General features: G+C 44.6%; 1 protein-coding gene across 1 annotated transcript; it reads right to left on the bottom strand.

Annotated features, from left to right (window-relative positions):
- Positions 1 to 734: 734 nt before the first annotated feature.
- LOC120097738 (spermatogenesis-associated protein 31A3-like) lies at positions 735 to 10937 on the bottom strand. Its single transcript, XM_063276997.1, has one exon. The coding sequence runs from the start codon at positions 4986 to 4988 to the stop codon at positions 2109 to 2111; it is 2880 nt and encodes a 959-aa protein (XP_063133067.1). The 5' UTR covers positions 4989 to 10937; the 3' UTR covers positions 735 to 2108.
- Positions 10938 to 21881: the final 10944 nt, after the last annotated feature.

The following is a 21881-nucleotide window of genomic DNA, read 5'->3' as shown; positions in this document are numbered from 1 at the left end:
GTGCTTTGGCAATGTCCCTTCTGCTGTGTGGGCAAGTCGTGTGAGAAGGCCTCTTCTGCTGGTCTCCTGGAAAGATAAAGGCTGGGGGCCTAGCATGGCAAGCTGTGAGGTCACAGTGCATCCCCAGCAACCTTCTCAGGTGTCCTTTCCTTGGGACTAATGCTGGCAAAGTGTGTGTGTGTGTGTGTGTGTGTGTGTGTGTGTGTGTGTGTGTCCGGAGTCCTCCGGGCTGTGAATGACACAGAGAATATCTAGCTTGGCTTTTCCCCCATCTCAGTGTCTAGAATTCAGGAAGCCAGATCATGCGGATGATCAGATGTGCTGTTAGACAATCTTCTGGGACTGCTTTCTGGGTTGGCATCCAGACACTGGAAAGATAAAGGGCTCCTCCAGCTTGCGGTGGAGCGCCAGCGGACGGGTCCCTGAGAGTCCATAGTCTGTACTGGAAGCACAGGGGCTGAACCTACATGCACGGAACCTTTCAGGTCATCCTCCTGCTGCATGACCCCCTGCCTGGGCCCAGAACATTTTATGTTCTACCTCCCTCCATAGGCTCAATTAATGCATGAAGTCATTCAAATGTCACTGAACCGACCCTGTGGAGAGCTGTCTTCTCCAGAAGAAGATGGAGATGTTCCCTGTGGTCAAGCCCTGCAGACACAACCTCCAGAGTAATGATGCACAAGAGGAACTAATGCCTACCTTGGGAAGCAGTCAATTAGCACAATTAGCACTCGGACACCATGGTTTTATTTTTTTGTTTTTGTTTTTGAAAAAACTAGTTTTTCATGGGGAAATTTCCTATCCAGATAGGTGTAGAAAAGCTTTTGCTTTTCTAGACAGCTCACTTCTGCACAGGCAGTGCCAGGGAGAGTAGACCGGGGTGCCTGGGAAACATGGTGGCTGTAACCTGTGCTGGGTTGAGTTCTGATCACAGACTCTCTGAGCAGCTGGGCCTGGCAGGTGTAGTCCCATCCATTTGTCTGTGGAAGGTTGGCTGTGTACCTTGGGAGTGTTTCCTTGTGTTTCGTGTCTTTCTGCAGTGGCAGTCCTGTGGAGGCAGACATGCCTGCCCATAGGAGCCTGGGGTGGGTCTTTGTGCAAACTTTTCTTTGAGGCTGTCCTAGCATGGCCAACCCCCACTTTCTCCTGGAGAATAGGCCTGACCGAGATCGTGAAGTCCTGAGCCTCAGCTACCTGTGGGGGCAGAAACACCCTGCTCATGACTGAGCCTTGACTTAAGGCCTCGCCTTGTGTTTGTGCAGGAAGTTCTCCTGCACTTTACTTTTACTTGACATAATGTGTGTCATAAAACTTTTTATCCTGTCCCCAAATGTTTTTTCTGGTAGAGGGGAGGAATTGTTTTCACGAGTATCTGACCAGCAGGCTTGGGCAGGTCTTGTCTGTGAAAGGTGTCTATCTTGCCTGGGGCCCCTAAAGCCCTCTTTGTATTTAGTTAGATCATAGATATGGCTAGTCCATGGTTCTTCAGATTTAATATTCTTGGGCACATTCCCTCCTCTTGGTACATGTCCCTGGAGGATGTTTTGCTGGTAGTGGACCTAGTCCTGAAGCCTGACTGTGAGGCCTGAGAGGCTAGGAGATCTGCGTCCAGCAGGACCTCTGGGCCACAGTCTTGAAAGATCATGCCAGTGGTACAGTCCTGCAGGAAGACAGCAGTAACAGAATCTTCTGGCTCCTTGGAAATGGCTCTGGAAGGGGACTGTTTTTCATTGACTTTCAGGGATTCTATACCTTTCAGATGTTCTTTACTCTGAGTGGGTGACACTTCCCTGGCTTCTGCATTGAGAGCCCAGTCACAGGACCCCTCCTCCTCCAGCTCCCTTTTATCTCTGCTAGTTGTTGGGCAGGCGTCTACAATGGTCCCCTGAACTGACAGCCCATGGGAGAGGTCTAAATCTGCACCCTCACTCTCCTGTGAGGCATGGTCACTCTTGAGTAGGTTTGGACCTGGCACTGGGTTGTCATTCCAAGGTCCTAGAACTGTGTCGCTGTGCCGGTCTCTGACTACAAGGCTGCGTGTCCTGTACAAGGAAGCCACTCTGCTCTTCTGGACATTTGTAGGGGACTCAGAGGGGCATAATTTGTCAACAACTTGGAAATTCAAGGTTGAGGGCAGAGGGAGGGGTTTGACTCTGGAAAACTGTTTTTCTTTTCAGATCTCCTTCTGAACCTTTCTGAAAAGGGTCTCCCAGGACAGCAGCAATTTTTGTAACAGAGTCATCCCTAGATTTCAAAGATGTCTGAGAGGGACTTGGGGGTTGAGGAAGTGACAAAGCTACAGCCTTGTTCACCTTGAAGAGTTGTAGGGCCCTGAGGCCTCTGAGGGGCAAGATCCATCTGTGCCTCACCAGGTGTCTTGAAAGATGAGTTTCCAGCACCTGCTGGACGTCAGGATCTAGCAAGGGAAGCCCAGGAGAAGTATCTTTGAAGTTGGACCCATCATTCAACGACTTCTGCTTCTCCGTTTTGATATTTGTTTCTGGTTTTTCAATTTCTGAGTTGTCCAAATGGGTCTCTGAGTTTTCACGACGGACCACCATGTGGTCCTCCGGAATTCCAGGGCAAGTGCCCACAGGCACCATACTGTCATTGTCATGGCTGTGCTCACTGAAGTGGTTCCTCAGTGTGTCTTGTAGCTGCTGCTCTCCTGGTCCTCCTGGCTGGTGACCTGCTGAGTTGCTTCTTGGCTGTCTCACAGAGTTCTCCACCTCTGTCACAGCGATCGAGTCTAGAACTGTGCCCAGTGATCCCTCTGTGATCCCATCAGTATCTCTCAGAGGTCTTCCTGGACTGTTTGTCAGATCGCAGCATGGGTCCTTCCCTGTCTGGAGTATCTCTGGACCTTTTGCTGAGACCCTCTGTGCATGCGGGCTGCTTTTTCCTGCCAGTGCTGAGGAACATGAAGTCCCTCGATTATCTTCTGCATGACCCATCCCTGGGAGTTTGTCCTCAGACTTCATGAGATAAGTAGATAGCTGGATCTTTTGGTCCTCATGTTTCCAGAACCTGGTTTTTAAGTGTTGCTCTAGGTGCTCTTTGAGCTGGGGGTCAGTGAATTCCTTCAGGAGGTGGAGAACAGAGTCTTGTCCCTGGGAAGCTAAACTGGTGGAAATGAGTTGATGAGAGACTTCCTGTGACATTTTCACTACACTAGGTAAATCGCTCCTACTTTCTTGGTTCTTCTTCAAAAGGTGCTGATCTAGGTGTTGAACAGCAATTGGGAAAATAAGTTGGGATTTTGAATCTATGGGGCAGGAAGCCCTGGAATCCCTAGTTGGAGGTGGATTGGGTTGTAGGCTTGGGAGGGAGGTTGGGTCAGGGGCCAGGGTTTTGACTCCAGACCCTGGTGGAGAACGGGGGCATGGCACATTTGTAGTCAAAGGATTGGAAGGGACCAAGTGTTGAAGCAAGGGCTTTGGAGAGAAGAGCAGTGGAGCTGCATTCCTCTCAGCTTGTCTTAAGTTGTAAGGAGAGAGTTCATTGAAAAAGATGGCAGGGGAGTCGAGTGGTGAGCCCACCATGCTGACAGTAGCCATAAGGGACTCACTGTGAAGAAAGGGGAGGCCCCAGTAAAGCTGCCTGCAGTCCTTCTGAGACTTGTTCCATAAGACCCTGGGGGAAAAGAGCTGATGGAGACCTGAGAGCTGCTCTGACTTGCAGGTGATGGCCTGCTCGCTGCTCCAGGACTGCAGCATATCACCCACACAGCTCAAGGCGTGGTCAAAGCTCTCCCTTCCTTGCTCTTTCCAGAGCTTCAGTTCTACCCTCTTGCTAATCTGCAGCTCCAGTATCTTCTGCACATCAGGCTTGATGAACGGGGGTTCTCCAGCCTCTATCTGCCTGTATCCAGGGTCTGTCCACAATGAGGCCTCTTGGAAGCTGAAATGGAGATCCTCTTGCAGGGTCTCATCCTGTGACCACTTAGAATGACACCAGGTCCTGGCAGCCGCCTTGTACCAGGAAGAGCTTGAAGGAGACATGTTTGAGTGCTCAAGGCCTGGGGGGCTTGCCATGGGACAAGGCAAAGCTGGAGGAGATGTGCTTCGTGAGGTCACTAGTTGTGTTTTCCACTCACATCGAGGAGGAGGAGGAGGAGGAGGAGGAGGAGGAGTTGGAGAAGGAGAAGGAAGAGGAAGAGGTGGAGGAGGAAGAGAAAGAGGAGGAAAAAGAGGAATGGGAGGAGGAGGAAGAGGAGGAGGAAGAGGAAGAGAGGGAGGAAGGGAAAGAGGAGGAGGAGGAAGAGAGGGAGGAAGGGAAAGAGGAGGAGGAAGAGAGGGAGGAAGGGATAGAGGAGGAGGAGGAGGAGGAAGAGAGATCAGAGGAAAAGGAAGAGGAGGAGAAGGAGGAGGAGTCATGCTTTGGTCTGTCTCGGACGGAGAGCAGAACACTGGATCTTGAGGACAGGATGGGGAGGTTGGTCCACATGGTCGTGGTAAAGGATGCATTTTTGGCATTGTCGTCACTGGTGGGGTAGAATCACATGTAAGTGTTTGTGATTCCTTACAAGTAAGGGAATTTAGCAGGGTAGGTGACAAAGTTGAATCTTTGTGCAGCAAGTGTTCCTTGACCAGAGGGAAGGAGGCCACTAGAGGCAAGTTGGCCATAGACTGCTCTGTGGAATGCCTAGGTGGCTGGTGGTCTTCGGCAGCTTCTGGTCTGGATCCTTGAGCCGAGGCATCTCTTCTTAAGAGCTGGCAAAAGCTGATGGTGTCAGTAAGCAGGCTGCAGGAGACAGGACATAAGGTTGCAGCTTGGAGCATTCGGCAGCAGGAGGTGGACAGGCTGAGCAGGAAAGGCCACCTGCAGCCACAGCTCCACACTTGAATTAAACAGTAGCGCTGTGCACGCACCCCACCTTCCCAGAGGGCCCCTGGTCCCATGGTCAGCCCTTGCCCTTTGTCCCGAGTGATCTCCTCACAGGCGTGGGATTGAGGAGTCAGGAAGCGAAAGCAGGCCCCTGTCATCCTTCCCTCTCTTCCTGCTGTAGCCTCTGTAAGCTAGAAATACAGATGGGGTGATTGTGGGTAAAGGAGAGAACTGAGAGCCTACCGGAGCCTGAATGCAATGTCCCTTCTGTGGAAATGATCAACTAAACAGGAGCTCAAGCTTTGCTGAAGAAGGCCACAGGCCCCAAAGCACTAAGTGCTGGGCACATGTGGGATAGGACCTGACCATAGACCGGAGGCTTCCATTTCCGCCGAGCTCCATGGACTTCATAATGTCCCTGTGGAGAGGAGGGAGGTCCAGTGTAGTGGAAGAGGAAAGTGTCTTAGAGAAGTGAAATAACCCATTTGCCTGCAGACGCATGCAGCATGTTTCTGGTCCTACCCACACCACCCTCCTGACTGCAGCCAACCATGGTTGTCCCTGGCTTTATTCTGAGCACAGCACCTCGGCAATGTCTTCACTTCTGATTCCTTCCATGCAGCCACAGCCGCATGGTCTGCAACTCATTTGGTGTCATCCCTTGGGGACAGGGTAGATGAAGTCACCTGTCCAGGGGAAGGAAGGAGCCTACCTTTCAAGGTCCTGATTTTCTTCCTGGCCTTGTTGTGGTCCCTCTTCACCACCTAATAGACAGAGATAACAGACACCACCTGCAGCCCCATTCACACCCCTGTGATGAGGGGTAAGTCTGTATTCTTTTCCCTTGAAAATCCCAAGTGTGGACGGTCTCCGTGAGACCCACTACGGATGTCATTGGTCAGTGTTCTTTCACCTCAGTAAGCTGAAGCTCAGCTCCGAACTGCCTTGTCATTTCCTGAGGCCAGATGTGACTCAAGTCCTGATCCTATGTCCAGGAGTGCATCACCCTCTTCACATGAGCTCAGCTGACCAAGACAATGTTGTGTGAGCATTAATGTGAGGAGGGGGACAGAGGAACCAGTGTTCAGAACGTTTCTTAGTGGAGCCTATCCATCCCAGGTCCACAGTTCCGTGACCACTGAGACATAGTGCTTCTTTCTGCTCTAGGAGGTCTGAGAGCAGATATCACGCAGCCCTCTCTCCCCGTCCTACCCGTGAGTTCTCATGCGGATGTGGTTCCCGTCTGCTGAGATGCCCTGTCAGCCACCTCCCTATTGGATTTGGAAAGTGTTTCCCTAATAGAGAAGGCTGTGTTGGTGTGGATGGAAGGCAGTCTTACCCTTTTGGTGGTGGTGGAGGCGCCCTCTGCAGGTTAGGGTGAGGTGAGTGGGAAGAAATGTATCCACAGGTGGAAGAGGCCCAGTCCACAGGCGAAGGCCAGGATCATGTCCATTGCCCACGTCGTGAAGCTGAGGCTGATCCATTCGGTTGGAGGAAACGGAAGTGAAGGTAGTTCCATGGCACCGTCGTGCCCTACAAGTGCCTGGCACTCCGTGAAGGTAGTGCGTGGCCTTGTTACTGGATGCCTGAGCGAATGTTTTAATTTGTCATTCCTTCAGGCTGCATCAGGGAGAGAAGGTTCTCTGACTGAATCACACTGTTGCCCTCAGGCAACTGATCTCTGATGGTTCTCTCTGGGTGGTAGCAGCTGCTCCCAGGCCTACATCACAGAGCTCCTGGGTCCCTGTCACAAAGGGCCCCTGAGATTGGGGGAGGGGTAATGGGAAGTGGGGACCACCAATCTCCCTATTCTCCATCTCTCTTCCTTGTCCTCCATCTATCAGCCTCCACAGGTCTTCTGTCCTCCACAGCTTTTCATAGCTCTGTTTCCACCTGCATACCCTGTCAAAGACAGTCTTGCCCACTTTCTGTTTCTCTCTATCCACCGAGAGAGGCCTGCTCACCTTCTGTCCCCACCCCCTCATTCCAAGGGAAGGGCTTGTCCACATTCTGTGGGCTTTTGAAACCACAAAAACACCCCCAGTGACACACCTCCTAATCCTTCCCAAACTGTTCCACCAACTGGGAAGTAAACATTCAGACAGATGAGCCTTTGGGAGTTCATTCAAACCCCCACATTCCCCTTTGTCCCTCCATAGGCTTACAGCTCTATCATAAAATGCCCTCATGTTGTGGAAATTATTTACATCCTGGCCTTTGTTTCTACCCCTCCTTTGGTATGTGAATTTTCGGGAGAAATACACAATGTTTATATTTATAATAAGCATTAACATAAGAGCTGGGTAGATGAGGTCTGCCCTCCATGCTGTTTGAATCTACTTTCCTATCGATATTATTACTATTTACTATATTTCATCTGGGCTGCTCTTAACTCCAATTGACCAGCCCTCAGGGCCACATTCACATAGCTCACCTCACTCATGGCGGCTCCTCCCTCTGAGTTCTCCACTCCTCTTCCCTTATGTTCGTTCTTGGAGCCCAGGCCTATGAAACCTAAACTGTTAGCACCTTTATATCCCCATCAGAAGTAGTGTGGGTGCAGGGTCACTCAGCATCTTAGGTCTTTCCTGCAGATGCCATCTCTTGTGACAGCAAGTATAGGGGGCTTAAATTAGGGTTAGAATACAGGCAGCATTAGGCTAACCCACTGTATACTTAGTCAAACTTAAAAGTCTCCATAGACTTTCACAGTCTGACTATTGTTCAAAGTTCAAAGTCTCTTCTGAGACTCATGACAATCTCTTCACTGCAACCCTTATAAAACCACAGTTACGTGTTTCGACATACAGTGGTGCAGAGTACGTGTTTCCATTCTGAAAGCAAAGAAAGAGGGCACAGTGAGGAAATACGAGATCAAGGTGGGACCGAAGCCAATCTAGCAGATGCTAAACTGCATGTCCATGTGTGACGGCACAAGGCTCTTCAGCTCTCCCACGCCTTCCAGCTTTTTTACTGCAATGCAATTATCCCCCTTGTGTTGATTCCATACCCTGCGTACAGCCCTCCAGGGGCAAGTATTCCTTAACTCTGGCCTTCAACTCTCAGGATCCTCAACACAAACCAGGCATAAGCCTCATAGCTTCCTGCAATGGCTTCTTGGTGCCTCCATGTGGGGTTGTCCCTACACCTTTCTTTAACCTCAGAGGGTGATTCCACAGCCCCGTTACTCATGTATCCTTCATGGTTTTAAAGCAAGAATTACACGGCCAATGAGGCCATGTTCTTCTGCCTGCTTTGGATAGAACCAAGACTGTCCTTGAATCTCACTTGTATAAACTTTGGTTTCCTGATGCTCTTTGAAATCAGGTAATTCGGTCTTTCCCCCTCAATATTTTGTTTGTTCACTGTGCATTCTGATCACAGCCCCCCTTTCTCTTATCTTCCCAGTCATGCCCTCACAAATCCCTCTTTCTCCATTAATCCCTTTCATGCTCCTCAGAGAAGAGGAGGCCCTCCCTGGGTACCATCCCACCTCAGGACATCTAGTTCCAGAAGGACTAGACACATGCTCGCCCACTGAGGTCCAATTAGATGGTCCACCTAGGGGAAAGGGATCCAACTGTAGGCAATAGAATCTGTGACAGCCCCTGTGTCAATTGTTAGTGGACCCACATGAAGACCACACCCCACATCTGTTACAAATGTGTAGGGATCCTAGGTCCAGCTTCTGCATGCTCTCTGGCTGGTGGTCAGTCTTTTTGAGCCCCGGGAACAGAGAATTCTTTAGCTCTTTTCATAAGTTGCAGAATTAGTTTGGGTAAAAGGTCTCATCCTGAGGGCACAACTCCCTTTCATCCATTTCTCTTTATCCTTTTAGGCACCAAGGCTACAACATCAAACTTCCTGTGCTCTTTTCTTCCTCAAAGTATACATTTTATATTTCTTTTTGCCCCACTTGCTCTTTTTTCACTGAATACCTGCTAATGATTATCACTGAGAACCACACAACAAAGTCATTATTAAACTCTATGAAAACTCTAGTCCAAAACCCTTCAATTTAGCCTCAGCTGAGGATAGAAAGCAACCTTTCTCCCGATACTATGACACGAATTGTCTCTAGCCTGGTTTGTAAAATTAACTTTTGTTCACCAGATATAACTGATCTTTCAGAGGCTTACTGCTGGATAAGCTTACTTTTTTACGATCTCTCTGAACTCTGGCTGGCTGATTCAACTCAACGGTTCAGACTCAAACTCTTTTCTGTTGGGGTCTAGTAATTGTCACGGAACTACACGGACACCAATCTCAGTCAGACAGGGATAGTTTATTAAGCATAAGCCCCAGGACTAGTCCATCAGGGTCATTGTCTAATTCAGAAGCTGGACCATGATCCCTTTTATACGCCTCAAATCTACAAACACATGTGTCAAGTTATCCCACCAATCAGGATTTAGGGATAGGGGATTTCCTTAGGAACATTTCTCTTTTGTACATTTATCCTGTTCTCGTTGCCTGGGAAATTCAACAGTGGCTGGGGACTTGCCTTGTCTAGTATTCATGTCCTAAGTTGTCTACCAGGATGGGACTTGTCTAGCATTCGTGTCTTAACTTGCCAACCAAGATTCAATTACCCACATACATGTGTCTTCCTGCCAAGTATAATGTGAGTTCGCAGGGAGGTCTTGGGAACTTAAACTTTACTTGACCACTACTCAAAATGGAAGTCTCATATCAAATTGTCTCTTATGTTGGTGCAGGTGTTTCTCTTATGTTGATGTCCATCCCAGGGGCAGCTTATACCATGAAAGCTTATACACAGGTGCAGGAAGTGCTGGTGGGTGGTTGGTTCATGTCCAAGCTTATCGTGTGTAACTATACAAAATAGTTCTACTGACTTGTATCATGGTTGTTTCCAAGGGCACTGAACAGAACAGAATATGTAATCGATCTTGCCATTAGAAAATTTCCTAGTAATAACAGAAACACATGAGAAAGTTTTTTGTTTTTATCATGAACGGCTAGCCAGGTAAGTGTTACCTAGGTTTTAACATTTCACTTAGGTCTCAACATTCCATGTGACATCGTCACTTTGTCTTTTCTCAAATTAGATGCTGCTTTCCAACATGACTGCTTCCTTCTACAAACTCACTTTACCTTCATTGTTTGGGATTAAATGTGTGCACTAAGTGTGTGCCTATATTCCATCCAGAAGCATTAAAAGTGTGTCAATCCATCTGGATCCCATAGACCTAGAAGGCCTTTGGATGCGATCCCTTGCCAGAGAGAGCAGTCATGTTGCTGGATTAGACTTCCTGTACACGGGTTGCTAATGTTGTCTTCCTGTGGAGCTGCGCCTTCACAGTCCACACTGTTCTCAGTCCTTCCAAGCCTGTATAGGACTGCCCGTTAAGCCATCTTTACAGCATGCAGTCACTTTCCTACCCCACAGTCTTCCACATTCCTCAAAAATCAAACAAACAAAACATCCCAGCAAGGTCACGGTCACATTGACATCTCTGGGTCCACTGGCATAACCATGTGATTGTTCTTGTTTGGGGCATTTCTAGTGTCATTTCTGTAGCTGTGATAAAATACCTAGCAGAATCAATTTAGGAACCATGGAGTTTATTTTGTATTACACTTCTTGATTAAAGACCATCATTGTAAGGAAGTAAAGGCCAGATTTCCAAACAGCTAATTACACCACATTCCTAGTCAAGAACAGAGAGAAATGGCTGCACCCATGCTACCAGCTTGCTCGACCTAGCTCTCCCCTGTCCTTTGGAGATCAGGACAACGTGTGCAGGGAATGGTGCCACCCACAACAGTCTACATCTTCTCACTTGATTAGGAATTCAGACAGTGGTCCCACAGGCCAATTGACCTAGGTAGCTCTTCAACAGACACTACCTTGTGTGTGACTCTAGGCCAGTGGTTCTCAACCTTCATAATACTGTGACCCGTTAATACAGTTCTTCGTGTTGTGGTGACCCACCCCCAACCAAAAAATTAATTTTGGTACTACTTTATAACTATAATTTTGCTACTGTTATGAATCATAATATAAATATCTGTATTTTCTGATGGTGTTAGTCAACCTCATCGAAAGAATCATTCAAAAACCGGAAGAGTCACAGGCCACAGGTTGAGAACCATTTGTCTAGACTGTCAAGGTGACAAAACTAGCCATCACATGTAGAGGGCATTCAGGTCAGTTCCAGCTCAGGGCTCTCTGAGCCATGTTTTTTTCAGCAACAGAAACTTACTCTCTACCTCTAGGGGATGGCGGAGAGTGGTCGCGGACATCAGAAATAAGCTGTACGTATTGGATCTCTCTTAGATAATTCCCACCAGTACTTAAAAGAGAGCTTTTATGTGTAAGAAGGTGAGATATTTTTTGGTTGGTCTTTTGCTCTTGGAGGGACCACCATCAGCCCAGGTGAAAAAAAGTCATGAAAACTATATGTCTATAATTTATATGCAGAATTACATTTGTTATAGTTTTAGGTAAATAGTTGATAGTAGGACTGTTTGTGTCCTTTACAGACACACTTGTTATCTTACCTTTGACCATATACTTAGGCTCTTCTATGAGCAGATCATAACTTAGATAACTCAATTATATTAACCTACATTCAGCCACATGGCTGGTTATCTGTGCTCAGGTAACATTTATCTGTCTCCTCACATTTTCCTGGGTGCCTCTTCCTACACCTGCACTATCGCAGAATTCTTTCGGCCTCCAGATGTCCCTTCTCCCCTTTTCTGCCTAAGCTCTAGGCCATAGGCTTTTAATTGACAGGGTGATGCATCCAAACAATATACAAGAAATTCTCTTTACAATTCTCTTTTTTAGTCCAAGAAGAGGCTCTTTTTCCATCAAATATAAATTGAAGACACTTACAACAATGAAGAGACAATTATGGAAACTGTTACATAAGATTTACATTCATAATGTTTAGTCCATAGTATTTGGCAACTTCAAAAATATTCTAATATCTTCCTATTTTGGCATGTTTAAAGTTTTATATTTAATTCAATTACTATCCTAATTTGTATTACCATCCTATAAACTATCTTCTTATACCTAGAACATCTTCTCAAATCCTAAATAACTTAAGTTTATATTAGGAGTATTATTGTTCAGTCTTCAACCCTATCAGAGACTTGAGAAGGAATAAATATTACCTGAGCATGCAGGGGGCATTGGGACGCAGCTTCCAAAAATTATAGAAATGGAAGAGACAGCTGACAGCCTGGATAGTCCCCAGTAGTCTCTGTAACGTTGGAGCATCTATCTTCAGTCTTCTGGCCCATAATATTTGATAGACATCTTGTGAAGCAGGAATTATGAAGGACTTACTCACCCTGTATTGGCAGAGGTTGGCAGTTGACTTCCCTGAGCCCTCTTCTCCTCTGTAGACAGATTTGTCTGTAGGTGGAGCATGGGCCTTTTCTTTGCCCAGTGGCTGGCCTGCCACAGTTGAAGCGACTCTATATGGAGGCTATTGATGCTCATCCTCTGCTTTGAAGTGCAATGGGGTACTGTTGAGAGTTGACATTTCTCAGTGTCAAAATGATCTTAAATTCATAAATTGTGTTTCAATGCCATGTTCCATGAGTCTCTGAGGTTTCTGAAGGTCATCTACTCAGAGGATATGTGACCAAGCAAATATCGCCTGTCTCCAGCTCCCTATTCTCTGTTCAATGCAGGCTGCATATTCCTGTGATAACCTAGACTAATATCTAACACGACTATGAGCTTAAGCGTCTGGACATTCACTTGCACTATTTAATCATCCTAAACAGTTTGGAATAACAGCTGTTAAAAAAGCTGGGACTACACCTTGCATATTTAAATGAGTTCTATAGACATTTGCCCATCTAAGAGTTAAACATACATTTATTATTTTGTAACAAATTAATCTTAAATTTTATATCAATATAAAAAGATTTAATGTGGGGGAACTCAAGCAGCAGGTCCACTGCGGTCCAGACACCGCCCGGACCTGAAGGGACCTGGTCAAAAGCTCCCTGCACCCAAATCCCGTGGGAGTGAGAGCTAAACCTTCAGAGAGGCAGATACACCTGGGCAGCCAGAAGAGACCTCACTCTGCCCCCATTTCTGACTCGAGAGGAAAACACTTAACGCCATCTGGGACCCCGGTGAATAGGGTTCCGGGAAAAGGCGGCACAAGCCCTCCTGGTTGCCGCCCTCATGGGGAGCTCAAAAGCAGCCCCCCAGGAGCAACTTAGGCCAAAGGACCAGAGGTAAGACCAATTTTTCTGCTCTAAGCGACCTGCCTGGTGGACTCTGGACACACTCCTACAGGAACAGCTGAAGACCAAGAGACAGGAAAGACTAAAGGCCTGAAAGCAGAACACTCTGTTCCCATAACTGGCTGAAAGAAAACAGGAAGACTGTTCCACAGCACTACTGACACACAGGCTTATAGGATGGTCTACCACTGTCAGAAATAGCAGAACAAGGTAACACCAGAGACAACCTGATGGCAAGGGGCAAGCGCAGGAACCTGAGCAACAGAAACCAAAAGACTACATGGCATCATCAGAGCCCAATTCTCCCACCAAATCAAACACAGAATATCCAAACACACCAGAAAAGCAAGATCTTGATTTTAAATCACATTTGATCATGATGATGGAGGACTTCAAGAAAGGCATAAAGAACACCCTTGGACAAACGCAGGAAAACATAAAAAAACAAGTAGAAGCCTATAGAGAGGAATCACAAAAATCCCTGAAAGAATTCCAGGAAAACACAATCAAACAAGTGAAGGAATTAAAAATGGAAATAGAAGCAATAAAGAAAGCACAAAGGGAGACAACCCTGGATATAGAAAACCAAAGGAAGAGACAAGGAGCCGTAGATACAAGCAGCACCAACAGAATACAAGAGATAGAAGAGAGAATCTCAGAAGGAGAAGATTCCATAGAAATCATCGACACAAGTGTCAAAGATAATGTAAAACGGAAAAAGCAACTGGTCCAAAACATAGAGGAAATCCAAGACTCAATGAAAAGATCAAACCTAAGGGTTATAGGTATAGAAGAGAGTGAAGACTCCCACCTCAAAGGACCAGTAAATATCTTCAACAAAATCATAGAAGAAAGCTTCCCTAACCTAAAAAAGAGATGCCCATAAACATACAAGGAGCCTACAGAATTCTAAATAGATTGAACCAGAAAAGAAACTCCTCCTGTCACACTACATTCAAAACACCAAATGCACAAAACAAAGAAAGAATATTTAAAGCAGTAAGGGAAAAAGGTCAAGTAACATATGAAGGCAGACCTATCAGAATCACACCAAACTTCTCACCAGAGACTATGAAAGGCAGAAGATCCTGGACAGATGTCATACAGTCCCTAAGAGAACACATATGCCAGCCCAGGTTACTGTATCCAGCAAAACTCTCAATTAACATAGATGGAGAAACCAAGATATTCCATGACAAAACCAAATTTATGCAATATCTTTCTACAAATCCAGCCCTACAAAAGACAGTATATGGTAAAGCCCAACATAAGGAGGCAAGCTACACCCTAGAAAAAGCAAGAAACTAATCGTCTTGGCAACAAAACAAAGAGAAGAAAAGCACACAAACATAATCTCACATCCAAATACGAATATAATAGGAAGCAACAATCACTATTCCTTAATATTTCTCAACATCAATGGACTCAAATCCCCAATAAAAAGACATAGATTAGCAAACTGGATACACAATAAGAACCCTGCATTCTGCTGCCTACAGGAAACACACCTCAGAGACAAAGACAGACACTATCTCAGAGTGAAAGGCTGTAAAACAACTTTCCAAGCAAATGGTCTGAAGAAGCAAGCTGGAGCAGCCATTCCAATATCGAATAAAATTCATTTTCAACCAAAAGTCATCAAAAAAGATAAGGAAGGACACTTCATATTCATCAAAGGAAAAATCCACCAAGATGAATTCTCAATCCTAAATATCTATGCTCCAAGTACAAGGGCAACTACCTACAGAAAAGAAACCTTACTGAAGCTCAAAGAACACATTGCACCTCGCACAATAATAGTAGGAGGTTTCAACACCCCACTCTCATCAATGGACAGATCATGGAAACAGAAATTAAACAGAGCATAGACAGACTAAGAGAAGTCATGAACCAAATGGACGTAACAGATATTTATAGAACATTCTATCCTAAAACAAAAGGATATACCTTCTTCTCACCACCTCATGGTGCTTTCTCCAAAATTGACCATATAATTGGTCATAAAACAGGCCTGAATAGATACAGAGAGATAGAAATAATTCCACGTGTCCTATCAGACCACCACGCGCTAAATAAGGGAAGAACGCCCACATATACGTGGAAATTGAACAATGCTCTACTCTACGACAACCTGATCAAGGAAGACATAAAGAAAGAAATTAAAGACTTCTTAGAATTTAATGGAAATGAAGGTACAACATACCCAAACTTATGGGACACAATGAAAGCTGAGCTAAGAGGAAAACTCATAGCTCTGAGTGCCTGTAGGAAGAAACAGGAGAGAGCACATATCAGCAGCTTGACAGCACACCTAAAAGCTCTAGAACAAAAAGAAGCAAATACAACCAGGAGGAGTAGAAGGCAGGAAATAATCAAACTCAGAGCCGAAATCAGCCAAGTAGAAACAAAAAGGACTATACAAAGAATCAAGAGAACCAAAAATTGGTTCTTTGAGAAAATCAACAAGATAGATAAACCCTTAGTCAGACTAAGGAGAGGACACAGAGAGTGTGTCCAAATTAACAAATTGAGAAATGAAAAGTGAGGGATAACTAGGGAATCAGACGAAATTCAAAAAATCATCAGACCTGACTACAAAAGGCTATATTCAACAAAACTTGAAAATGTGCAGGAAATGAATTTCCTAGACAGATACCAGGAACCGAAGTTAAATCAGGAACAGACAAACCATTTAAACAACCCGATAACTTCTAAAGAAATGAAAGCAGTCATTAAAGGTCTCCCAAGCAAAAAGAGCCCAGGTCCAGATGGGTTCAGTGCAGAATTCTATCAGACCGTCATCGAAGACCTCATACCAATACTATCCAAACTATTCCACAGAATTGAAACAGATGGAGCACTACCAAATTCCTTCTATGCAGCCACAATTACACTTATACCTAAACCACACAAAGACCCAACAAAGAAAGAGAACTTCAGACCAATTTCCCTTATGAATATCGATGCAAAAATACTCAGTAAAATTCTGGCAAACTGAATCCAAGAGCACATCAAAACAATCATCTGTAATGATCAAGTAGGCTTCATCCCAGGCATGCAGGGATGGTTTAATATATGGAAAACCATCAACGTAATCCACTATATAAACAAACTGAAAGATAAAAACCACATGATCATTTCATTAGATGCTGAGAAAGCATTTGACAAAATTCAACCCCCCTTCATGATAAAAGTCCTGGAAAGAATAGGAATTCAAGGCCCATAACTAAACATAGTAAAAGCCATATACAGCAAACCAGTACCTAACATTAAACTAAATGGAGAGAAACTTGAAGCAATCCCACGAAAATCAGGGACTAGACAAGGCTGCCTACTCTCTCCCTACTTATTCATGAAGTTCTATCCAGAACAATCAGACAACAAAAGGAGATCAAAGGGATACAGATTGAAAAAGAAGTCAAATATCACTCTTTGCAGATGATATGATAGTATATTTAAGTGATCCCAAAAGTTCCACAGGAGGACTACTAAATGTGATAATCACCTTCAGCAAAGTGGCTAGATATAAAAATTAACTCAAATAAATCAGTAGCCTTCCTCGACACAAAAGAGAAACAAGCTGAGAAAGAAATCAGGGAAATGACACCCTTCATTATAGTCCCAAATAATATAAAATACCTCGGTGTGACCTTACCGAGCAATGAAAGATCTGTATGATAAGAACTTTAAGCCTCTGAAGAATGAAATTGAGGAAGATCTCAGAAGATGGAAAGATCTCCCATGCTCATGGATTGGCAGGATTAATGTAGTAAAAATGGCCATTTTACCAAAAGCGATCTACAGATTCAATGCAATCCCCATCAAAATACCATTCCAATTCTTCATAGAATTAGACAGAACAATTTGCAAATTCATCTGGAATAACTAAAAACCCAGGATAGGTAAAACTATCCTCAACAATAAAAGAACTTCAGGGAGATTTACTATCCCTGAACTCAAGCAGTATTACAGAGCAATAGTGATAAAAAAAACTGCATGGTACTGGTACAGAGACAGACAGATAGACCAGTGGAACAGAATTGAAGACCCAGATATGAACCCACACACTGATGGTCCCTTGATTTTTGACAAAGGAGCCAAAACCATCTAATGGAAAAAAGATAGCATTTTCAGCAAATAGTGCTCATTCAACTGGAGGTCAGCATGTAGAAGAATGCAGTTCAATCCATGCTTTTCACCCTGTACAAAGCTTAAGTCCAAGTGGATCGAGGACCTCCACATCAAACCAAATACACTCAAACTAATAGAAGAAAAGGCGGGGCAGAATGTCGAACACACGGGCACTGGAGAAAATTTTCTGAACAAAACACCAATGGCTTATGCTCTAAGATCAAGAATCGAAAAATGGGATCTCATAAAACTGCAAAGCTTCTGTAAGGCAAAGAACACTGTGGTTAGGGCAAAATAGCAACCAAAGGATTGGGAAAAGATCTTTACCAATCCTACAACAGATAGAGGGCTTATATCCAAAATATACAAAGAACTCAAGAAGTTAGACCACAGGGAGTCAAATAACCCTATTAAAAATGGGGTTCAGAACTAAACAAAGAATTCACAGCTGAGAAATGCCAAATGGCTGAGAAACACCTAAAGAAATGTTCAACATCTCTAGTCATAAGGGAAATGCAAATGAAAACAACCCTGAGATTTCACCTCACACCAGTGAGAATGGCTAAGATGAAAAACTCAGGTGACAGCAGATGCTGGCGAGGATGTGGAGAAAGAGGAACACTACTCCATTGTTGGTGGGATTGCAGACCGGTACAACCATTCCGGAAATCAGTCTGGAGGTTCCTCAGAAAATTGGACATTGAACTAGCTGAGGACCCAGCTATACCTCTCCTGGGCATATACCCGAAAGATGCCCCAACATAAAACAAAGACTCATGCTCCACTATGTTCATAGCAGCCTTATTTATAATAGCCAGAAGCAGTAAAGAACACAGATGCCCGTCAACAGAGGAATGGATACAGAAAACGTGGTACATATACACTATGGAATATTACTCAGCTATAAAAACAATGACTTTATGAAATTCATAGGCAATTGGGTGGAACTGGAAAATATCATCCTGAGGGAGGTAACCAATCACAGAAAAACACACATGGTATGCACTCATTGATAATTGGATATTAGCCCAAATGCTCAAATTGCCCTAGATGCACAGAATACATGAAACTCAAGAAGGATGACCAAAATGCAAATGCTTCACACCTTTAAAAGGGGAACAAGAATACCCTTGGGAGAGCATAGGGAGACAAAGTTTAGAAAAGAGGCAGAAGGAACACCCATTCAGAGCCTGCCCCACATGTGGCCCATACGTATACAGCCAGCAAACTCGATCAGATGGATGAAGCAAAGAAGTGCAGGCCGACAGGAACCAGATGTAGATTTCTCCTGAGAGACACAGCCAGAATACAGCAAATACATAGGCAAATGCCATCATTAAACCACTGAACTGAGAATGGGATCCCCGTTGAAGGAATGTTAGAAAGGAGTGAAAGAGCTTGAAGGGGCTTGAGACCCCATATGTACAACAATGCCAACCAAGCAGAGCTTCCAGGGACTTAGCCACTACCCAAAGACTATACATGGACTGACCCTGGACTCCAACCTCATAGGTAGCAATGAATAGCCCAGTAAGAGCACCAGTGGAAGGGGAAGCCCTTGGTCCTGCTAAGACTGAACCCCCAGTGAATGTGATTGTTGGGGGGAGGGCGGTAATGGGGGAGAGGATGGGGAGGGGAACATCCATACAAATGGGGAGTTGAAGGGGTAAGGGGGATGTTGGCCCAGAAACCGGGAAAGGGAATAACAATCAAAATGTAAATAAGAAATACCCAAGTTAATAAACACGAAAAAAGGATTTAATGTAAACTTTACACCTGTATTAATACACAAAATACCAATGTAACAAAAATACAATTTTTCAACAAAGTTTAAAGGTCTCTACCAATGTAAGATTATAAGTATAAAATTTTTCGGTTTAAGTGTAGGTTTAATAATCTACCCCAATTATCTAATTTCTTACAATATTTCGTGTCCTTATTTTTTCTTCTCCACCCCCTTCCCTTTAGGAAAGAAGGAAGTATGTAGGAGAGGAAAGGGAAGAGAGAATTGCCTGAGGCCAGGCTCCCTGTTTCATTTTCTCCACTTTCAATCATCCTCTAAAATGACAGCATATCTATAACTCATAAAATGACCAGAACCATTTACCCCCAGCTTAAGGGCCTGAGATGATGGTCTTCTGATAATTGCAAAAAATTCCTTTTTAGGGTCCAAGAACATTAAAAATTGGTTAATCTTAGGAAAGCTAACTGTAGCTGGATTTGTTGTCCAATCTCTGTGTGTTGAGAAAGTTTAGGGTTTAATTAAAGTCCTGACTGGACCAGTCTAAAAGGCTGGATGAACTAAGGATATCTGGGATTCGCATTCCTTCCTGAAACCGTTGTAGACGCAATTCTCTGGAAACAGCATCAGTTTGGGGCAGGATCAGTCAGGGAGCTGGAACCGCAGGTCTCAGTACCTCAGCATCTCTGAAGGTAAATCCTGTCAAGGTTGCCCTCCTGGTCTTCTATGCTTTATTCTGTAAACCTTACAAGCAACACATAGAGCCAGGTGGGAGATTCACCGGAAGATGCAGAGAGCACCTGTGCTTTGGCCAAGTCCCTTCTGCTGTGTGAACAAGTCCTGTGAGAAGGCCTGTTCTGCTGGTCTCCTGGAAAGACAAAGGCTGGGGGCCTAGCATGGCGAGATGTGAGGTCACAGTGCATCTTCTCCAAAGGTCATTCGATTCTTCTGCTTTGAACTCAAGGCTTTCAAGCAACCACTGCATGGGGCCTTCGTGGCTGTTCTTTCTTTCTTTTTCTCTCTTGTAAGCCAAGGAAGAAGAGCCTCAGCAGGGGCGAGATATTTAGGGTTGCGGTTGGATAGTAAAATGTTTACCTTTCTAAGTCTAAGGCACTTTGCTGAGGTAGCTGACCTGCCTTTTGAGTTCTTCTGAGGCCAGAAACTGTAGTCTCTAGCGTTTAGCACCTCAGAGCAAAGCAGGGTGATTGAGTAATGCAGCCTTTGTTCTGTCTTTACAGAAACTGCTCAGCTCTAGCTGCCAGCATGCTAGTTGAAGTCACAGGAAGAACAATGGACATGTTCAAAAGTTATTTTAGCTTTTATTCCTAAGTTCCTTAGTTCTCCACCATGTTTCTACAAAAATTCTCCTTTCAAAAATTCTAAAGACTCTCCAAAAAGTTCTCTAAGAAATTTTTCTCCTGATCTCTGAAAAGGTCCCTCTGCTCTTTTCTTCTCCTCATCTTGCTCCTTCTGCCTGCTCTGATGCTCCAGTCATAATGCTCTCACTCCCACTGCTATGCCTTTCCTTCTCAGTTCTTCTTGAGTTCTGTAAGAAAAAGGGATCCCTTCTTTTTGCCCTCAGCACTTATATGTGTTTCTCAATACGTGATAACATCATAAGAAGTTCACAAGTTTACATATAAATTCAATCCATATATTGAGTAAGTTCAGAGCGGGATGTTTACATGCATATCCATTAGGAGTAATTACCTAGCCCAATGTTATCTGTCACAAGCTCAGCAGGTTCATTGAAAGTTAAAATCCATCATTCTGTAACTAAGTCTTTAGTGATGTTTCATGTACATCAACCCAGTCAGCATTTTAAAACCTTCCGTCCTTGCACCTATAGTAAATTGTTTGTTCCCTTTTGTGACCTTTGGCTCATTGTTTCACAGCCTCTTGGAACGGGCTCTGAGCTGTAGGTGCGTGCTCCTTACCTCAGCAGCAATTGCCTCAGGATACCTGAACACTGACTGGTGGAGCTCACATTGCAGATTCAATTGTCCGAGAAGACTAAATAGCAGTCTTATTGCAAAAGCGCTTAATAATTACTAATATTAGAATTTTAGGAATTCTTAATCATCAAGAATTAAGACATCATCTATCAGCATGTCTGTCTATACAGCGTGTCTGTCTACACAGCATCACTACAAGGCAGTACATCTCTGTATTTCTGCAGACATCTGCTCAAAAGCGTGGCTAATACGGAGTGGATGTTATATCTATTTAACCATAGCAGGAAAAGCATATTAATAGCAGGAATCTTTCCTAAAATATAATCTTCTTGGCCTTGCCTAGAGAAGCAAGTCCATCATTAACTTCATAGTCCATGACAGAACCATCTCAGGAAGATAACCTGCTAGCTGTTAACTTCTCCTTGATGGCTCCTGGCAAACCACCATCCTCCTGGTGCCTAATTTGTGACTTGCAAAGGCACTGGGCTCCTGGTGCCTCTCTAGCCCCATCCACACAGCCTACACAAAGGTCAGATTAGAGCAAATGAAAAGGCGTGGTGAAGTAGCCCTTAGGTCGAGCCTTGTATGGTTGGTTTCTCAGCCCCTCTAAATCCTTAAGACTTCCTGTTATTTCCATAATTACAGGATTATTAACACAACAGTGATGGGACTGGAGATGAGGGGACTTCAAATGGCACTGTCCCCTCCCTGTGGAGGTGTGTGTCTTCCAGAAGCAGATGCACATGTTTCCTGTTGTCTAACACTGTAGTTATAACCTGAGAGAAAATGTGTACGAAGAAGTAATGCCTACCTTGGAAAACAGAGTTTTCAGAAACCATGAATTGTTAGGAAAAAAAAAAGTGTAATTTTTCATGTGGTAAATTTCCTGTCAGGATAGGTGTAGAAAAGCTTTTGCTTTCCTAGATAGTTCACTATTGCAGAGACATTGCCAGAGAGAGCGGACAGGGGTGCCTGGTACATCT

This window comes from Rattus norvegicus, chromosome 17, assembly GCF_036323735.1.
Source record: "Rattus norvegicus strain BN/NHsdMcwi chromosome 17, GRCr8, whole genome shotgun sequence".
NCBI classification, from domain to species: Eukaryota; Metazoa; Chordata; class Mammalia; order Rodentia; family Muridae; genus Rattus; species Rattus norvegicus.
The sequence above is the reverse complement of the archived record's forward strand: the minus strand, read 5'-3'. Positions and strand labels throughout refer to the sequence as shown.

Bases quoted from the DNA above. Each gene is read 5' to 3' on its own strand.
- LOC120097738 (XM_063276997.1), bottom strand. From the start codon at position 4,988: ATGACAGGGGCCTGCTTTCGCTTCCTGACTCCTCAATCCCACGCCTGT.